We start from the raw sequence: 21068 nt of genomic DNA, 5'->3' as shown, positions 1-21068 counted from the left end.
TTTTTTTTTTTTTTTAAATTTTTTTTATTTTTACAGACTACATCAGAGTCTAGAAATTTCTGAACCTAATAAGGCAGTCATATTAAAAGATACCTATCTTAGAACTGAAATGCTGTGTTGTTGTGGCATCTCACATAATCCCTTGGCCTGGGATTTGTTGTAGGACTTGAGTTAGGTCACATGGACCAGTGGTATCTGTTCCTTGAATGTAAAATTGAAATCTTAGATTGTATCTCTTGACATGCCTTCTAGCTATACACTTTATTATGTGGTTTCCACTGTTTGTTTATCATTCTGTCAATGTCTTTTAAATAAGACTTGCTGTAAAAATAATACATTGGTATGAACTAGCTTTTAAGATTTTTTGTTTCTAGTAGTTTATCTTTCCTTATGTGAGCATGTTTTGGACAAGTGTAAAATGTTTTTATTCAAAGATGGATTTAGGAGATGAGATATAGAGTAGAAGTAGGTGTGTAAGAGTGTGGTTGAAAAAAAAAATAAACACATAATAACTGTGGAAAAAAAAAAGAGTGTGGTTGACTGTATTAGAGTCTGTTTGGACTGTTCGGATTTTCACAGTACCTTTCATTGTTCTTAGACTCTCCAGGTACCCTGGATATTTGTGACATGTACTATTTTAGCTATATTAACAGCTCTCAAAATAGTAGAAAGGCAGAATGTACTGTTTGCAGTTCCTCATTGCATATGAAAATATGAGGTAAATATAAATAATATAGGTATTGTTAAACTAGTAAACAATTTTTGAATAAAGTCCTAGATTTTAACTATAGAATCTTTTCAGGAAAAAAAAAATAGTAAAGAATTAGTCTAAGCAGGAGATGCAATACTCCTTTTGCTGTGTGATCTGTATGAAGGGGAAGGGCAAAGGATGGGAGCTTTGGGTCGTGATGTTTCCTGCTCCCAGAGCCAAATAACTGAGGCAGCAGGATGACATTTCACCTACTTTGATTTCTGCAGGATGCTTCCCTTTCAGAAGGGGCAGCACATGCAGCCAGGCAATCTGTTGGGTGCTCTGAACACCATTGCCTTGCTTTCAGCTGTGGAAAGTAGGGAGGAGCACTTGCTGCATTTCTCTCCATTCTCTTGGTATCGTGTAGGGGAGAGGCAGGATGTTAGAGAATGCATCACATGTGCAGGGCTGGCTTTAGGGCTTAGTATACCCGTGTAACGAGATGTCTGGAAAAGTTATTTTCTGATGCTGCATTTGTACTTAATGGCAGAATAGAAAATTTGGTTAACTAAAGTGAAATTGCAATGACAGAAAAGGATTTTTACTTAGTAAAAATCAATGTGTCCTTCTCATATATTTGGAACACCTCTGTACAAGGTTCTGTTTGAAGCATTGAATTATATGCTTTAGTCTGAGGCTCAATTGTGGGGGTTGCGGGGGCGGACAGGAAACTTCTGTTTTATATACATAAGTGCTCATGCAATAGTAACTTTTATTGCCAGAAGTAGGTAAGAAAAGTAAGGTACTAAGAACCAGCTTGTTGACTTTGCCTTGTGGGCAACGTTTGACTAGTGGTTAAAGGTTATTGATATTCTGTGAAGCACACACCACACACACATAGCTCATAGTCGTGTGTTTGACTTCATGTATGTATTATATGTTCTTTTTTCCTTTTTCTTACTAATTCCCTTGAGAGGGGTTCTCCCTATCCTTTGTTGACTAGGTTGGACTCAAACTTGAGTTTCTTTTTTCTGAGCCTCCTGTGTTACTTGGATTGTACCATTCGTTCAAAGTTTTTATTGATTGACGACCAATTTTGGTGTTTTGAGTGAGCATAATTATTCCTGGATGTGGTTACTACTTCTGTTTTCACATGTTTGAAATAACCAGTGGAATTGTAAATGGGCAAGTTAAAAACTTAAAGACATTCAGTTTTTTTGTACATAATTAATTTTAATAATTGCTCATGCTTATTTTATGCATGCACAATTATTTTCCCCCAAAATAACCTAAAAATGACTCAGCCAAAAGTGTATAAAAGATACCTAAAATTGATAGAGGAAGCTCCTGGCTCACTTCTGGTGTTAAGAGCCTAGGATTACATATGGACCCCCTCAGCTCTCAACCTTGCAGTACTAGTGTTACTACTGCTGCTGATCACTACTGATACTGGGGATTGGACCGACCAAGGGGTACTTTACCACTGTGCTACATCTTGCGTCCTTTGTTTTTATTTTCTGTTTTGAGATAGAATCTTTAAAAGTTGTTAAGGGTCTTGCTGAAGTGCTGCTGATTCTAGCCTCGAACCTGTGATCCTCCTGCCTTAGCCTGGGATTACAGGTGGTACTCCACACCCAGCTTCCTGCCTATATTCCTCCCCCCCCCCCCCCCATTCCCCTAGCTATATTCTTTACTGGCTTTTTGTCCTTAAGTTATTTAATGTGGTGTTCTCAAGTTTCTAATTCGTAAAATGGCCATGGCAATAGCACTTACTCTCATGAGATTGTTGAGAAGATTATATCACATGTAAAAATATGCATGGTAAAATGGTATTTTGTAAATACTATTACTGTTATTTTACTATCAAGTTATTTCGTTTGCTTTATGAATAGTATACTTCTTGCTAGTGTGTATTTTACTGGTAATGAAGCATTCACTGATTTATACTTTCTGAAATTTCACATTAAGGCTGCAGCCTAGCAGTTCAAGAAGTGGTTTGTTGATTAACCTTCATGAAAAAAAACTGCACACTTATTCAAAAATTATGTTCGTGAGAACTTCTTTTGTTAATATTTTTAGCATTCATTCACATAAAAGGAATTGACATGCTTATTACTGGTATTGTCTGTTCAATAAATTAAGCCCCCAAGGAATGTTATTCTGAGAATTTAGTTTTATCTACTGTATGTACATTTGTGTGTGTGTGTATTTTTCCCCCCAGTGCTGGGGACTGAACCCAGAACCTTGTATGCTTGGCAAGTACTGTGCCATGGATGTAGCTATGTGCCCAACCACTACTGTTTATATTTTCAAAAAGCAATCTATGTTTGGAAAATTAATTCAGAACTTGTTAATTCTGATGATTGCTTCAGACAAATAGTTATTAATCACTGAGATCCCCCTGTACCTTATTTGGAACTTAAGAAGGGAGAGGGTCTTAAGAAAAGAAATTATTAATTCAGTGATTCAGCGAATTTACCATCTGGACAATAATTTCAAGAGTTTGAATATTATTACCTACAGAGGAAATTAATGTTAATATTGGTTTATGAGAAAGTGCACCTCAGTAAATTCTGTAACAGCTCTGCGTTTTCAGACTACTGGGATGGGGATAATGTTTTGTCGCACCTATAGTTACAACCTTCCCTTCTTTTTATTAGCATGAGTTAGGTGAACAAGTACGCCACCACTCCAGATGTTTCTGCGAGGCCTTGGTATGATGTGTTTTCTGTTGCCCCTCAGATCGACTCAAATGTCCTTTGAGAGGGCCTTCGTTGGGGCTTCTGACTCAGTAAATTTCACTGGCATAAATGTGCATAAGAGCTAAGCCAGGAACACAAGGATGAGCTAGTGGTAATGACTGTAGGTCCCTTGATGTGACCAGTGGGCTTTGAGGATCTTGAGTGCTAGAAGCTCTGTGAAAGACCTGGTGGAAGAGTGGTGCTTGATGAGCAGTCCCTAGCACTGGTGCGAGTCGCCGCACTCGTGGGTGTGTGTGTGTGTGTGTGTGGAGTCCCTGCTTCTGTCATTGATCCCATGAAAATGTTTAGCAGGAAACTCAGAGTTGAACTTCTTATAACCTAGAGAATGCTGAAGGGAGCCATGGTTTAGGATTGGTGAGGGGGAAAGGGTAAGGTTGGAAGTGCTACTGTGAACGACATGTTTTATTTCAGTGTGTTAAAGAAATGAGTAAAGGGAGCCTTGCTCTGCAGCAGGTCCTCGTCAGAGGAGAGAGCCTGGTGGTTAGAGCTGCACTTGTGCGGCACTCCCAGCAGGGGGAAGGCAGTGGGGCTTTGGGACCAGCTCTTTTTGGTACCAACTGGGTCTTGAAATCCTATCTTGGAAGTTGCAGGTTGCCTCCAGTGGTTGGGTTTGTCTTTGTCAGCCTGTTATAAACCAGCTCATTTTAGGAATAAATCTGAAGAAATTTTTCTTTGGGCTCATTGTTTTAGGGAAGCGCTTTTGAGCAGCATCATGTGTCTCCTGGATAACAGGGGTATGTCTGTAATTGATCATTTAAGTGTGGGGATCGTGTTCCAAACCTTGGGCAACTGGGCATTTATCTTCTATTTAATTTCTTTGTTCCAGTGGTTGTCTTCATTGGATTCCAGATGAAAGAGAGAACTTTGAGAGAGAATGTGTAATTTTCTAATGTAGATATCTTTTTGAAAACAGATATACAGGTTACAGGAGAGGGAATTACACCAGTGCAGTATAGTTAAAGTGCTAGTCTTTTCTATTTAAGGTGATGCCTGATATTGTCATGTTACAGAGGCGGATGCCCCAAACCTTCCGTGATCCAGCAACTGCTCCCCTGAGAAAACTTTCTGTTGACTTGATCAAAACATATAAGCATATTAATGAGGTAAGACCATTGATTTGTTACATTAGCATCTATCTTACAGTAGATCAAGGAGAGAAAGTTATTTTGTGCTTGCTTAAATACCCTAATCTTGTTTTATTTCCAGTGATGGTCATGTTACAATTTTTATGAAGAACAATTAGGAAATGATTTATAGATAGTATTAACTACAGTTATGTAAAAGGAAAGATACTAACAAGGACTGCAAATGACAAAGTCATGGATCATTTCCTCTTTTTCAAAGTTGTATTTAATATTTTGAGTTATTCTATAATAACTCTTCCCCCAAACAGGAAATGATTGTATAAAAATATGTGTATATTTGACTTTTGCTTAAATTTTGATGTTTCTGTTTCTACTTTTGCTCTGGATATTGGGAAGCTCTAAGAGAGATTTAACCACCCAGTTAACAGGCATTTGGTGTACTTTATTTGATGTGTTTATATCTCTGTGATTTTGTTGTCGTAAGACAACCAAAAGCTTTTCTTGACAGAAATAAATAGCATTAAGCAGTACTTTGAATTACTTGTCTTACAACTTGACTTTTTGCCACTAAAATTATTTTTCTGGCATGTTGAAACTTTTTTGGCTGGATCACTGTTTGCTTCTGGTCTCAATTCTAGCTCTGTGATCAATTATTAAGTGATCTTTTCTGGAGAAGAGTATAAGAACCCATGCTTTCCTTTCTCTTTCATTGGGAGCCATGCATTCTTTCTGATTAAAGATTTGTGCCCTTCCCATTTTAGAGCCACTTAACTATAAATACTTGTATTCTTGGGTGTGCAAATTTTGTAGCAGTGTGATCCTGTTCATTGCCAATATTATTATATTACTATGACAGTGTGATCAGATAAACTTAGAATTAACTCAATGAGGAACATTTCTTAGATTTTTGTAAATGTTTATGTATTATAAAGGATAGATTATACTAGTTTATGATTATCTCATAAATTGTTTCTAACAGTGTATTGATAGCCAGTTTGTTTCTGTCTGATAAATATTAACAAAATTATAGTTTAACTGTTGTTAATAGTAGCTTGTTTTTAAATGTCACCTTGTAGACTAGAATTTTTCATCTATTATTCTATGGAATGCAATTTATGATTTCTTCAAAGTTAGTTACCAATTACTTGGACTGTTACCTAGTTTATCTTATTATTTTTTTTCCGGTCTTTGGAAACTATAAGGTAAACAGGTACTAATAAAAATGACTCAGCCTGTGATTAACTTTATGTTTAGGGCCTTTAGTGGGGAGTAGTGAGGGTTGGATGAGGTGGCCGTTTTTATTATCATTAGATAATCTTCAGATTAAAAACTGGGCAGTTTTAGTAAAACATCACTTCATCTGCATTTAAACCTCCATTTTAAAGTCTGCTTGCCTTAACATAAAATATAAAGTTGACATCGACTGGAAAGGGCATATAAGGGGATTTGAACTTGAAGGAGATAAAACAGTTTTTTTCATTTGGCATTTGTTGATTATACCAGTGTATGTATTTATCAAAATTTCTCATACTGTATTTTTAAGATCTGTGCCATCTCATTGTATGTAAGTTTTACTCTAATTTACTAAAGAAAGGTTTATTCTTTTCTTAAATAGGATACTTTGGACTAGTCATTTAACATATCCTATTTATAATGTATACCAGCAGCCCAACTATACAGTAAATTTCACTGTAGACATTTTTCCATTGGTTATATCAGTATTATTTTAACTCAAATGTCAACTGCAGGAAATCCTTTCTTTCTTTTGTATGTTATAAAGAATAAAAATTCATCAATTTCCTGATAGATTTGTCTCATATATGTACTTTACACAGATTCCCTCATAATGACTTAAATCATGCAGTTAAACACTATATATTTTCATTTCAGGTTTACTATGCAAAAAAGAAGCGGAGACACCAACAGGGTCAGGGAGACGATTCCAGTCATAAGAAGGAGCGGAAGGTTTACAATGATGGTTATGATGATGATAACTATGATTATATTGTAAAAAACGGAGAAAAGTGGATGGATCGTTACGAAATTGACTCCTTGATAGGCAAAGGTTCCTTTGGACAGGTAATTTAATGAAAAATGCTGAATTTCATTAATTAGAAAGAAATTGTTTGCGAATCATACTGTTTCACCCTTTCCTCAGTAGCACACTTTTTAAATATTTGTAAATAGATTTTAATAATGCATATCTGAGTATCTAGATGATCACAGTTCTCAAAGGACAAGAAAACTACATTAATTATAAAAACTCCATTAGTAATTTTGTTTTTAACTTCATATCTTTGGGTACCATGTTTTTTTTTTTTAAACTAATGACTAAGTGGTTAATTTTAATAACTAAGATATTTTAAAAATATCTAATAGTATAACCTCTTTTGTTTGGGCTTTGTATAGTCTGTGGATGATTGATCATTATGTATATTAGAGATGTTTGCCTTTCTCCTTGATTTAATCTCTTCAAGGTAAAAAGAACTACCATTTTCAAGTCACAGCGGGCACCTTCTCTTTTCTGGAGGCTGGAGTTGTGCTCTGAATTTTTCTCCCACCCCATTTTCTAATTGTATCAGCCAGATAGGCTTCAAGGTGTCTTCTTTCAGTCCTTAAGGCATCAGCGCTGCCCGTGCTCTGACTGGGATAGTTCCTGGGGACCTGAGTTTTTCTTTTCATTCCTAACCTCTTCTCCCACAACTCGCTCTTCCTTAGCTGAGCACCAAGCTCCATTACAGAGCATAAAACCCTAAAAACATGTCTCTTGGATCAGTTGCATCCAGACTCAAGAGCTCTCATTCCCCCTCCTCCTCTGTGTTTCCCTGGCCACTCGAACCTAGCAAATCCTCTTGCCTCCCAGAGTCATAGTGCTCTTTTTTTTTTTTTTTTAAAGGTATAGTCCTTGCAGAGTGAGTTAGATATTAACTTGAGATTCAGCTTCTTCTGACTTTAACTGACAAGGCTAGAATGGGAGTTTAAATTAAGGACTTCCTGAATTGTGTGTGTGTGTTTTAAACTATGGAATCTGTATGTGTTTACTTCTCTGTTTCTGCCCTGACCTGAGAGAAAGCAAATTATATTCTCCTTTTTAGCCTGAGAGGAAAAATTCTATCAAATCTACCCATTTCTTGGACAAACGTATACTGTAAGCCATTAGCAGCCGCAGGCATAAACCTAAAAAACCCTAAACTGTTATACATGTCAGAAAAAACGAATAAGCATGTTCAAAGACTTCTGTAACTCCAGTGTGAATCCACCAGGTCCTGATGACACATGTACAGTATGTCTGCTCTTTTGCAAAATTTGAAGGAACTTTTCCTGGATTTATAACCTCTCTTTCTTTTGAGTTAGGGCTTTCTCAGTGTTTTGAGGGTCTGTCTTCATGCAAGAAATTCTGTTTTGTAAGAAGCAGCTTTTGCTTCTTTCTCAGAGCCCCTGAAACAAAGGCATCTGGAGGCCCGAACTGTGATCTCCCTGTAGTTGCAGAGATCGCTCCTCTACCTTGGAAGGGCACCAGCTTTCTGGCACTTGCTCTCAACAGGACATTTTTCCAACTTCTGTGATGTTCACCATGAAATTGTGGCCACACAGCTATTCTCTAAACTCAGTTGTCCCTAGTTATTCAGTGTTTCAGCTCATGTATTTTGCTCTTCCCCTTCACCTCAATTTGCTTATCCACTAGCTCCTCAGAGCAGGTAATAGTAAATCTGTGAAAATACAGGCCTATTTGACCTCAGACTTGTTGATGAACTTGAATGTGTAATTCAGGATTGAAAACCACTGCTTTAGTTTAACCAGTTGACTATTTGTCAAGTCAGTAAGTACTTGGGTCCCTGAGATTGGCCTTTGTCCTGGAGATCGTCAGGGATCTGAACACTGAACTATACCATTCTTGCTGCAGTCAGTATATTCAGTGAGGTAGAAGGTTACTTGATCACGTTTACAAAGATAGCTTCTGATGAAAAAGATAACAATATCTTTTAGAATTGGGTGAAACCAGAGATAGCGTTCTTTCCTTTCCAAATTTGATTTATAATTTCATTTACAATATATTTAGTTTTAACCAATTTGGATCTTGGAGCCTACATTCATCTTTGATCGATCCACTGGTTCTCAGTCTTCACATTGGAATCTTTTAGAGTTCCACCTCAATCCCCAGACTTTAAATTTACTAACTTTTAGCGTATTGTGGAACTTCCCTGGTAATTTGTATTTTTTTCTTAGTATAAATCAATTCTTTTATAAACCATTGTTTTTATGTATGAGAATATAAAGTTAGAAAGTGATTCGTTCTCTGAGATGCTTTAGAACTTTTAAATTTTTATATGTATCCTTCGGATTTAAATAAGTTTCTCTCATTCAGAGAATATTGGGATGAATTGTTTTATAGCAAGAAGAAATAGTTTTTAGTAAAAAAGGTTAAAAAAAAGCCAAAGCACTTGTTAATATTCTCAATTTTATTTCTGAAGAAGGAAAACAATCTAATTTTGTTAAGAAAGTTATCTGTTTTGTGGATATCTAGAAATATTAAAAGGATATGAAAATTCAAATTTAGTTCAAAAAATGAACTTAAAGTTACTTTTAAGGAAAGAGTAACTTTCCAAAATACTGAATAAAAAGGATCTTTCTTAATTAAGACAGTTACAAAATGTACAGTGAAATGAGAATTCGTAGATCTATAATTGGGGAAAAAAATAAACTGTTGTAAAATTATTGACATTAATGAAAATAATTACTTTCTTCTCTTTTAGGTTGTAAAGGCATATGATCGAGTGGAGCAAGAATGGGTTGCCATTAAAATAATAAAGAACAAGAAGGCTTTTCTAAATCAAGCCCAGATAGAAGTGCGACTTCTTGAGCTCATGAACAAGCATGACACTGAAATGAAATACTACATAGGTAAACAAATAGGCAGTTCTGCCATGTCCCTATCCTAGGCCAGAAAGTGGAATTAACAATTTTTGAATCAACACATGTTGATTTTTATTTTAAAGTGATCAAAAATTTATCTTTTCTTTGGAGAGCATCTGTCTGTTTCTTGATTTGACATCTTTGGGAATTATACACTCTAGACCTTCTAAAATGTAGAAACAAACGAGAATAGGAATTTTTTTTTCATTACAACTTATCTTTTTTTTTTTTTTAAGTTGCTTTGATAGTGCATGTTCATCTGCAGACTCATTCTGGTAATTATAATCTAGCTCAGAAACTAGATGCAAGCCAATTTCTAGTGGTTGTAGAACCATTTTTGGAGTATCTGGACCAAGATCTCAGACTCTTTGTCAGTTTGTCAGCTTTAGAATCTGTTGCACTTACTGTAACAGAAAAGAGGTAGTAACCACTTATTAAACTCCTGTCGTATTCCTTATTTTCTTCTGTCATCTCTAATCATCATGGCAGTCCTATAAGGAAGATGGCAAAATCCTTAAATTATAGATATAGAATAGTACTCATAGTATTTTAAATAAAACGGTTTAAAATTGACAGCATGGTAGGGGGCATTGACACAGGAAAGCATCAAAGGACCCAAATTTGTAGCAAATTCTACAATAGTTTTGAAGTTAATTACTGGGCATTGTCAATACTTGGGTATAGGACATGTGCAGGGAAAGGAAATAACACTATACTGTATTGCAAGTGAAAAATGCAGTGTCTTAAGCTGCATTTAAAATTGGCACCATTTAAAAGGGTGGGTGTGGGTATGGGAATGTGTTATGGTTCTGTAGTCCTCCCAGAATGGTAGAAATAAGTAGTGAATGGTTACTAGCATAAACCTCAGATAATTCAGATCATTTCTTTTATGAAATACCCCTTCCCTTTTGTAAAAAGAAAAATGAGCATGTACTATTTTTCTTTCCTTGATTTCTTTGTGATATCTGATGTGATCCAAAATAAAGTGGTCTCTATATATGCCTCATCCCTTTTTCCTCCTTAACTCCTAAGGATTGTATTTTGAATGTTTGCTTAAATAGCAGAAAAAAATGTTGATAGTATAAACTGTACCATTTTAATTCTGCCTTATTGAAAGACAATGTGGCTGGGATAGAGTAAATACTCAAAATGTTAGCCACTCATTTATATATAAGGGCTATCCTTTTTGTTGCTGTTGTGGTACCAGGGATTGAACTCAGGGGTACTTTCCCATTGAACTGTATCCCTAGCCATTTTTCGTTGTTAATTTTTAAATTTTGAGACAGGGCCTCCCTAAGTTGCTGAGGTCTTTGAAATTGTGATTCTTCTGTCTCAGACTCCTTAGCTGCTGGGATTACAGGTGTGCCTACTGCTCCTGACTCCTTTTTGTTTTGAATAAACTGACTTTAATGACCAATAAATATGTTAGTTATTATAAGTACACTTTTGGGTGAGTTGGGTTTTGTTTGTTTTTTGTTTTGTTTTAATTCTTACTTAAGAAGACGTCAGGTGCATAGGCTCTCCCCAAAATCCTGAGGTTCTATTTTGGAAAAAATCAAAGAACTTTAAATATAGGAATCTTCAATTTTGTATGGAAGTTGTATTGCTTTTTTAAATTTTAAGGTGATTGAATGTAATTTATTCTGATGAAGTATTTTTAAGTCTTGGAATTTTAAGAAAATATCTGCACATAACAGTTTTAATTTTTAACCGGCATATAAAAATTGTATAACTTTATGTGATGTTTCAATGAATGTATACACTATGTAGTGTTCAAATTAGGGTAACATATCTTCTCATTTGTCATTTATTTGTGATGAAAACATTCAGAATTCTTGTAGTTATTTTGAAATACACAGTGTGTGGTTATTTATAATCACTGTACTGTGTAATAATACAGCAGAACTTTTTTCTTCTCTTAAAATAACTTAGTATCCATTGATTAACCTTTCCCTAACCCTCTGTCCCTTAAATAGCATAACTTCTTATTTGGGTTATTTGTTACCTGCCCTCGTCTGATTAAGAGAAAATCTAATTTGGATCTAGAACAAAGTTTTGCCAACCCTGCCTTCTCCCACAAACCCAGTTTAAAAAACTGAAAAACTATGTTTGAACTTTTCTTGACAGTGGTTTTAGTGCTTAGCACATTGTAGGTACTCAGTAATTGAGTTATGAATTGTGAGATCAAGTGAAGTGAGTAGATTTTTCATTGGAAGAACATTGTAATCACAGAGTTTCTCACAGGGATTTTTGTAATCACATTGGAATTCTGACATCACTTATCTTTTGCATTACTGCTTAACCTGGAGATTAAAAATCCACGCATCGGCCATGTCTGTGAAGTGTCATGGGGTTGTTTGTAGTTTCAAACTTGTGAACCATGACTAAGAATTCATGATGTTATGCATTCTTATGTAACCTTTAAGGTTTCTTTTTTGTGTTTGCAGTGCTATAGACTTAGGTAAATACCATGTAGAAGTTTCACTGTTACTTGGCCAATTTTATTTTTTTTATAGCACGTTTAAAAAATCTTTTTTGTTGTTGTTGTTGATGGACCTTTATTTTTATTTTATTTATCTGTGGTGCTGAGAATTGAATCCAGTGTCTCAGACATGCTAGATGGGCACTCTACCACGGAGCCACAACCCCAGCCCTACTTAGCCCAATTTTAGACCAAAAGCAATACTGGCAGGCAGCCTAGGACTACTACCAGGAAAACACAATGTATGTGTAGTTCTCAGTGACAAGATAGTGAATACTGACAGTTATTCAGGGTCAATCTGTAGAGAAACCTGCTTTCGTGATACTATAAGACCAAAGTGAAGTGGCCTTGGCAGATGGTTGTTTTATGTCATTCCAGTTGAGTAACAGGTGCTCAATCTGGTATACGTAAGACTGTTTATAGCTAAAGGCAGCACTTTATTATATTGAATAATCTCATCTGATGTGAAGTCAGTGTTAATACCTAAGCACCATCTTTGAAGCATTTTAGTGATTATTAAGCCTTCTTAGATGATCACCTGAGTGGTTTCACGTCATGTGCTCTGTACCATTTCCCCAATTTTAGGCCTACTCATAGTTTCTTCTTGTGGCTGAGCTTTATTTTGATATTTTCCCCAACCTTCCAGTCTTAAACAAGATTTCCCTTTTATCAATTTCATGAACATAATCAAATCCCCTGATTGTGGGCTCCCAGTACCTTAAAAAGCATGATTTTTAAATACTTTCTGCATTAGCCTGAGTACTTTGACAATTGTTATGAAAATTACTAGCAAACACACATGTTGTATTTATTTATCAAAGCCAATAGAGAGCTCTGCCAAGTATAGCATTTTCAAAAGAGAAAACTGCAAAAGGTGGAAGTTCTGAGTTAAGGCTTCCAGAAATTAAAAAGTGGTTTCTTTTCTAGATCATGATAACTTTACTGATGCATCCTCAGGACTGTTTTTTAATTTATTGTTTAGATTTTTAGATCCAACTTACATTTTTTTGAACAAGGGACTTTGGTGGTACTTTTTATCACACATCGTGTATTGATAGACATTATACCTATTTAGCAGAAAAGCAACTTGTATAATCTTTCTTAACTAAAAAACTGTGCTGTGCTCTCTTGGTTTTCACTTTGCATTTGACACTGTGATGTCATATGTTAAGAGTACATGTCTGTAGGTTACTCTCATTTTGTGAATGCGTATAATTGAAAATTAAACTTTTTTCTCTTTCAGTGCATTTGAAACGCCACTTTATGTTTCGAAACCATCTCTGTTTAGTTTTTGAAATGCTGTCCTACAACCTCTATGACTTGTTAAGGAACACCAATTTCCGAGGGGTGTCTTTGAACCTCACACGAAAATTTGCGCAACAGATGTGCACTGCGCTGCTTTTCCTTGCGACTCCAGAACTTAGTATCATTCACTGTGACCTAAAACCTGAGAATATCCTTCTTTGTAACCCCAAACGCAGTGCAATCAAGATCGTTGACTTTGGCAGTTCTTGTCAGTTGGGGCAGAGGGTAAGTATCTCAGGACTTGTTTATTTAAAATAGATTTACAGGGCTGGGGAGATAGCTCAGCTGGTGGGGTGCTTGCCTTGCAAGCACAAGGCCCTGAGTTTGATCCCCAGTACTGCCAAAAAAAAAAAAAAAAAAGACTTAGAGCAGAATAGGTAGATACTAAAATGTTGTTAATAATGTGTTCATAGTTTGAAGGCAATTATAGGATGGCTATTCATCTTTAAAATGTAGCACTTGAGTCACCTTGCATTGATCTCTCTTTAAAATCTCAGCAATAGATTAGAAGATACTGATTTTTCAAAGTAGACATATTTAAGATCATATGTGTGCTAAGAGAGTAAGAAATAAAAGTGAATATTAGGTATTCTAGGTATATTCCCAGATGGAGGTTTTAGTGTAAATTTTGGGAGAATTGTAGTACAGTGGCTTGAATTTTCGTAACAGTACATCTCTCTAAATCATACCAAGGTTAATTTTTTTTTCCCTCAAAAACTGCTAGGTAAAAACAAATGCCGTGATCCTTGCGTTAGTTAGGGTACTATCGTGTAGAAATCACAGTTGTTGAACATGATTGTTTTAATAAATGTTTGAATTTTACCCTCTCTTCCCCACGAGATGATAATATAAATAAATTCACGTGTCCAAAGTGGTTCTTTTCACACTGTTAAAAACAGACATGTCTGTAGTAATAAACAGACTTAAGTGTAACTGATTTAGGAAAGCAAAATTTTCCTACTGTAAGTTAGTGAGATTTCCTGTCCTGCAAAACTTTTCTCAGGGTTTTAAATAAAGCAAGTTAGTACAATTACAGAGGTTTATAGTCAGTTAAAATAGAACTCTTTTTAAATTTTTTTAATACTTTTTTTTTAGTTATAGATGGACACAATGTCTTTATTTTATTTTTATGTGGTGCTGAGGATCAAACCTTGTACCTCACACATGTGAGTCATACACTCCACCACTGACCTACAACCCAGCCCCTCTTTTTGTTATTTTTGTAAATTATCTTACAGTAGCTAAACTATAAATCCCCTCACCCCCCTTACTAGAGATTGAGCCCAAGAGTGGTCTACTGCTGAGCTACATCCCCAGCCTTTTTGATTTTTTTTTTTTTTGAACAGTGTCTTAGTAAATGGCCCAGGCTGGCTCTGAACTTGTGATCACCTTGCCTCAGCCTCCAGAGTATCTGGGAATAATAGGCGTGCACTACTATGCCTGGCTGTAAAGCTATTGTTGAAATAATTTTTTAAAAATTGGAAGTAGCATTTGCAGTTTCAAATGCCTCTGAAAAAAAATCAAGAGATACAGTTAATTCTGGTAATGTATATTAGGAGTGAAAACATATGCCTATTTTGAGAGTACTTTCAGTAGATTTTAAACTGAGAAGTCTCCCCCACCCTGTTTAAACCAAGTCTCAGGTTCTGTCCTAATATCAGTAAGTTTTTACTATTCACATGTTTTGGTGTTGCATGGAAGTCATTTCCAAGATACATGCGGGTGGCCCTGCCCCTGGATCTATTCATCAGAGTCAGAAGGTAGGGCATGTGTATTTCAAGGAAAATTCCTCATGAGATTTTGATGCCCAAACATACAGGTGAAAGAACCACTGCTTTGAACAAATTGGATGAGTAGGTGACAGACTTTCTTGCAATAAACTGTGAAATGAGATCATCTCCATAGTAGGGAGTTTAGGGGTCAGCAATGGTACTGGCTTATAAAAACTTGGAAATATAGTACAGGTTGAATATCCCTTATTTGAAATGCTTGGGACCAGAAGTATTTCAGACTTGTCTTTTTGCTTATGGAGTATTTGCAGTCTGAGCATAATCTTAATTCAAAAATATGAAATCTGAAATGCTCCAAAATCTTAAACTTCTGAGGGTCGTGTTTCAGATTTTGGAGTGATCAGCCTATACTTCTTCCCAATTTTGTGTGTTAGGCTTTCTTCTCAGAATGCCTTAAGATTGCTTGACCTGCCTGTGGAGGCTTGAAATTGTTCTTGAAGACTTGGCTGCAGTTCTTAGTGGGAGACACAGGAGAGTTGATGAGCTTTCATTTTCATGGCCACAGTATTAAGAAGTTCAGTTAGAATTTTGTTTCTCTCTTTAAACAAGTTTCTTTGCTTTAATATGTCCAGTTACAAATTTTCAATGATTTCAGTGCATTGAGTTGGTCTCTGAAGATATTCTTAGATTATTTCAGAGAAAATAGTCCACTTCAAGATTTTCTTTCTCTATGAAGTCTTGAATCGAGGTGGAGAGGGCACAGTAAAGAAGTGATTAGTCAGAAACACTTGCAGTTGAATCTTTTAAAAAACAGCATTATATCTGCAAGACAGTGGAGTACAAATGTCTGAATTTTAAGTTTCATTGTACTTGAGCGTTATATGACTTTTAATGCTGAAATACATTGTTTAGATTAATTTAAATACAATTTATGAGGGTAATAGTTAACCCAGGTGCCAGCCACAACAGGAAGGAATATTTGATAGGGAAATGTGTTACTCCCAAGTTATTTCCTAATGAGGTGTGATTATTTGTTTTAAGATTTATCTTAATTAACATTTAGAAGTGGACTACATGAAAGGGCCAAATTTTTATGTATTTTGCATTTCACATTTGGATTATCCAGTCCTTTGAAGTGTTTAATTCTTTAATCAATTTTCAAAGTTTGTTGTTTTCTTTTAATATAAAATCAGTGTTCTTAATCTAGTATTGACCATAACTATAAACAGAATTCATATTGAACTAATGCTATTTTGAAATATGTTTCAGATATACCAGTATATTCAGAGTCGCTTTTATCGGTCTCCAGAGGTGCTATTGGGAATGCCTTATGATCTTGCTATCGACATGTGGTCCCTTGGGTGTATTTTGGTTGAAATGCACACTGGAGAACCTCTGTTCAGTGGTGCCAATGAGGTATATGATTTATTACTTTAACAGTTCTAATTCTGTTTGCATCCATGGCAGTACAATCTGAAAGTTGTTTTCAGGGGAAGACATCTATGTACCTGTGTAGTCATTCAATTGTGAGGGCAATTTTGAAATTACTTCATGTACTCCATTCATGCTTGTGAGTTGTCATATAATGGTGAGTTTAGAATTATGAGATGGTAATTAGAATATTTTATCTATTAATGAAGGAGAACAATGAGTTAGACTAGAAAGTATTAGCACCCTGTTCAGTTTTACCAGTCCTAAATATAATGGCAGAAAGCTTAAATAAGATAATGAAGGAATGAGGGCCGTCCTGAAAAATGGAGTAAACATGACTCTAAATTTTGAGACTCTGATATAGAACTAAAGAATAGTGACCACCAGGGTTGATAGATAAACCGTCCAAATAATTTAGGGTAAACTAGGATTATATAAAGTTTAGGGCTACATAGTCTACAAGTCTGCAGTGCATAGGTTTTCTTTCTGTGTTCCTAGGAGATTTTTGGAGATCAGAAGCAGTAGCTGGGAGTGCAAGAGAGAAGCCATGGACTGCTGCAGTCCGAAGAATTGCGCTTTCACTACTATCCATGTGTGGAGTTTTTTGTGTTAGTTCTAAGTAAAAGTTGATCATTGTGGATCTTGATCTGAACATTGACTTACAAATGAAAAAAGGCAAGAGGCAAATGACTTGTGCTAGATTTTATAGTTGTTCATGGTAGTGTCAGAAACTCTACCTTTCCATCCTCTTTTTAACTATTTCAACTTCAGCTAGTGAGCTACTCCTTGACACCAACTACCTCAGGATTTATTTTTGTTTTAATATAAGTAATAGTACCCTGCAAATTAGTAACTTTCTTGGACTTAAATAGTATGAGGGTCCCTTGAAAAACGCCAGAGTCCTTTGAAGAGTTCATACATCTTTCCAATACAGTATCTCTTCACTGTCTTTTCTCCCCTCCTCGCTTCTCTCTCTGGTCCAGCACACTTCTCTGTGGTCCCTTGAAAATACCAGCCACAGGCCCATGCCAGCCCCTTTACATGTGCTCCTCTGGGCCTGAAAGTCTTTCTTATAGGTAGTACTTGACTCCTTCCCTTGCCAACTGTAAACCAGTGCTCTCATATCACCTTCTCAGTGAAAGCTTGTATAATACCCTGTTCAGAGTGCAGCACCCTTTCTTCCTATTCTCTTTTAATATCTTCTGTACTGCTTATTATCATCTGGTAGTGTGTATTTAATTACTGTGTGCCCTTCATATTTGTAGGTCCATATAAGGATATGGACTAACCAACTGAAGGTGAAAAATATTTGGGAAAAAAAAATTGTGTCCATACTGAACATGTATAGGTTTTTTTTCTTGCCACGTTTCCTTAAACAATATGCATAACTATTTATACTGTATAAAACATCTACATTGTATTAGGAATCAAGTAAGCTAGAGATGATTTCAAGTATATGGGAGGATGTGCATAGGTTCTGTGCAAATACTATATCATTTATATAGAGATTTGAGCATTCATGAATTTGAGTTGCCAGGGTAGGGATGGGACTCCCCTGCCTGGAACCAATCCCCTGAGGATACTGAGAGATATCCATTGGTTTATTGTTAGTCTCTCCCCACTCTAAAATAAACTTTTTGAAAGATTTTTGTTTACTGCTGTATTCTATTCCCGAGCATGGTTTCTAGCGGATAATAGATGCTCAGTATTTGATGAATAAGCTTGTACTTAAATACTTTTATTGGGTCCATACTTTATTAAGCCTGTGAGATTTTTATTGATATTTAAAATTCTCCAAAAATGGAAACTAAAATTTCCATTCTTTCTTAGTGTTCATTGTATCCAGGACTACCTAACACACTGCAAATTATAAATCCATGTGTTGGTTAATTGTCTGCCTTCCCTGCTGTGGAGTGTTTGGCTCCAGGAGGGTAGGGACTTTGATTCTGTTTGGTCATTATTGTATATTCAGTGTCCAGAAGAGTGTCTGACAGATATGAGATGCTCAGTTTACTTATTTATGAGTGAATTGATGAGAAGAGGTAAAAAGTCTGTAATTTATTTTTCTTTTTAATACAGGTAGATCAGATGAATAAAATAGTGGAAGTTCTGGGTATTCCACCTGCTCATATTCTTGACCAAGCACCAAAAGCAAGGAAGTTCTTTGAGAAGTTGCCAGATGGCACTTGGAACTTAAAGAAGACCAAAGATGGAAAACGGGTAAAATAGGGATGCAGTTTTTGTGGGGTTTCTTCCCTCTTCCCTCCCTTCCCCCTCCCTCTGTCACTTTATAGCTCTTTTCAGTTCAGTGTTAGAAGAGTCAACATCTTTATTGATTTTATAGGTATTTTGTTCAGAAGTTTAACATAGTTTGGCCTGAACTATCTGTGTGGACCAATGTGCTTGCCTGATCATCAGAATTTCTTTTCTGGCTTCATTTCTTAAAAACTCTATGCACGAGCTGGGGATATAGTTTAGTTGGTAGAGTGCTTGCCTCACAAGCACACGGCCCTGAAAAAACTGTATGCATGCATTTGGAGACAGCTGACCAAATGACCACGCTTTGTTCCAATACTAGAATCAATATATTTGACCTTTATTTTTCACAGCCTGGGTATATAGTGAAGTCACAGTGAATTAACAACACCACAGCTGTGAACAGAAATCATAATTGCAGTGAATGGTTTCAGTTTTGTTTTCTAAAGTTGGTAGAATATGTGAGAAGATTATTTTGGGCATAAGCAATTTGTGATTTTTCAAGGATATGAACTAACTAGAGGGTCCTTTGATAGATTTTAGATTGCCACTATAAAGAATTTCAGGCTGTGTGCAGTGGTACATGCCTGTAATCCTAGTGACTTGGGAGGCTGAGGCAGGAGGATTGAGAGTTCAGACCTAGCCTCAGCAACTCAGGGAGACCTTGTCTCTAATAAACTATAAAAATGGACTGGGGATGTGGCTTGGTGGTTAAGCGCCTCTGGGTTCAATCCCTGGTACCAAAAAAAAAAGTCAAAGTGAGGCTTTAAATATGTTACATTTGTTTTAGCAATTGTTTTATATTCGAGGACTTTTTCCAGGTACTCAAACTATATCTCATTTAATTGAATAAACGATGTCAGTGTTACATCTTGACTTACACTTTTGTTCTAGATATCTGTAAATTACCATGCATATTGTAAACTTAAGTTTAGTCCTCATATTGAATGAATATAATGTGTAAATATGTGACTAAATATGCTTATATACACATGTCACTTTGTGATTGTAGATTTTCATTTTTAACATTTGAGATTTTATTTTTATTTTAGTTGATTTTTAAAATGTCTTATTTGTTCTAATTAGTTACACATGGCAGTGGAATGCATTTTGACACATCATACATAAGTGTCAGTTGATTTTTTTGTCCTTGCATTTTAGTGGTGCTGCCACCAGGTGTCATTTTCAGTGAACTGAAGATGATGGTGGTTCTGACTCACTTCTGCTTAGCTGTGGGTCCTAATATCAGATGACTCTTAGAATACTTAAAAACGTATCTGTGATCCTTGCTTTCACAGTGGACTTGTGATTTACTGTACTCTGCCTTGTTTTCTAAAATGGCAGACAGTGTTATTTACCAATTGCTAAGTTAAGCCTATTCCACATAAGGAAGGGTTGGAAGTTACCAGACATACCCCCTGAGTCCCTCTTTTACCTTTATCCACATAGCTTATCATTCACAGCCCCTTGTCCTGTTGAGCCGGTGTATAGGCTGAGAATCCTCCTTAGTTTCACTAGCATTCAAAGTAGTTTCTACCAGTTTGAATTAGCATAAGGACATGAACCTCCTTTATGTTTTTTCTCTGCCATACAAGCTGCTGCTTCCTCATTTCTTTATATTTTTACTGTTAACTGTTTTTTTCCTTCTAAATAGAACATTTAGCCTATTTCATTTTTCAAGTCTCTGCTTTATAAAACCACAGATAAATATCTATGGTTTGTCACCTACCGTTTTTTCAGATTTTATCTATTGTTATTCTAATTAATTGGGAGGGCATTTCCGAAAGAAATAGATTAATCATTTTTCTTCTTTAAATTGAAAGTATCTTAGCCTGCCTTAAATACCTACTAACTTTAGATTATTATTATTATTATTAGCAATTGGTTTAAGAAAAAACAAGTATGAACTCTTTTTCTTTTAACAAAAGTAAATTTTGCAACAAAAAATCAAATCCATATTCAAATGATTACATCATGAAGGATGCACCAGGAATTTTTATGAGGCAGAAGTGTGCACATCTCTAATTGGCTATCTTTGTGTAGTTTATTGATTTTTTTGTTTGTTTGTTTCAGAAAGCCCATATTAGATGTTTCCATTAATGAAATCTATACATACTGTATTTTCTTTATTTGGACAAGAAAGATGACTTAGTAAGACTGCAAATGATGCTGTTTTGTTGAAGTATATAAGTATAATGCTCACATACACTAAGATACATATAAGTGTAATGCTTACGTACACTTATTAACACAAGATATGTAATGTTTCCACCAGCTCAAAATTTGTTTCTTGACCTTTTTCTATCATTCCACTTATGATTTCTGTTGTCATATAGTCAGATAAACAAACTTCATATACATTAGAATCTTACAGTTTTTATTATTGTGTTTTCTTTCATTTATCAAAATATT

At 35.6% G+C, this 21068-nt stretch overlaps 1 protein-coding gene across 4 annotated transcripts in view; it reads left to right on the top strand.

Annotated features, from left to right (window-relative positions):
• DYRK1A (dual specificity tyrosine phosphorylation regulated kinase 1A) overlaps positions 1-21068 on the top strand; it is a 138305-nt gene that overhangs the window by 100927 nt on the left and 16310 nt on the right. For 3 of the 4 annotated variants that reach the window (XM_079155998.1, XM_079156000.1, XM_079155997.1), the window contains 6 exons: positions 4437-4556; positions 6429-6617; positions 9293-9440; positions 13178-13464; positions 16239-16385; positions 18480-18620. In XM_079155998.1, coding sequence (XP_079012124.1) covers positions 4437-4556; positions 6429-6617; positions 9293-9440; positions 13178-13464; positions 16239-16385; positions 18480-18620 — 1032 coding nt within the window. The remainder of the gene's footprint in view (positions 1-4436; positions 4557-6428; positions 6618-9292; positions 9441-13177; positions 13465-16238; positions 16386-18479; positions 18621-21068) is intronic. The other variant, XM_079155999.1, reaches the window with a different exon arrangement.

The sequence above is a fragment of the Sciurus vulgaris genome (assembly GCF_902686455.1).
Source record: "Sciurus vulgaris genome assembly, chromosome: 10".
NCBI lineage: Eukaryota > Metazoa > Chordata > Mammalia > Rodentia > Sciuridae > Sciurus > Sciurus vulgaris.
Note: the sequence above shows the minus strand (reverse complement) of the source record. Positions and strands in the feature narration are given on the sequence as shown.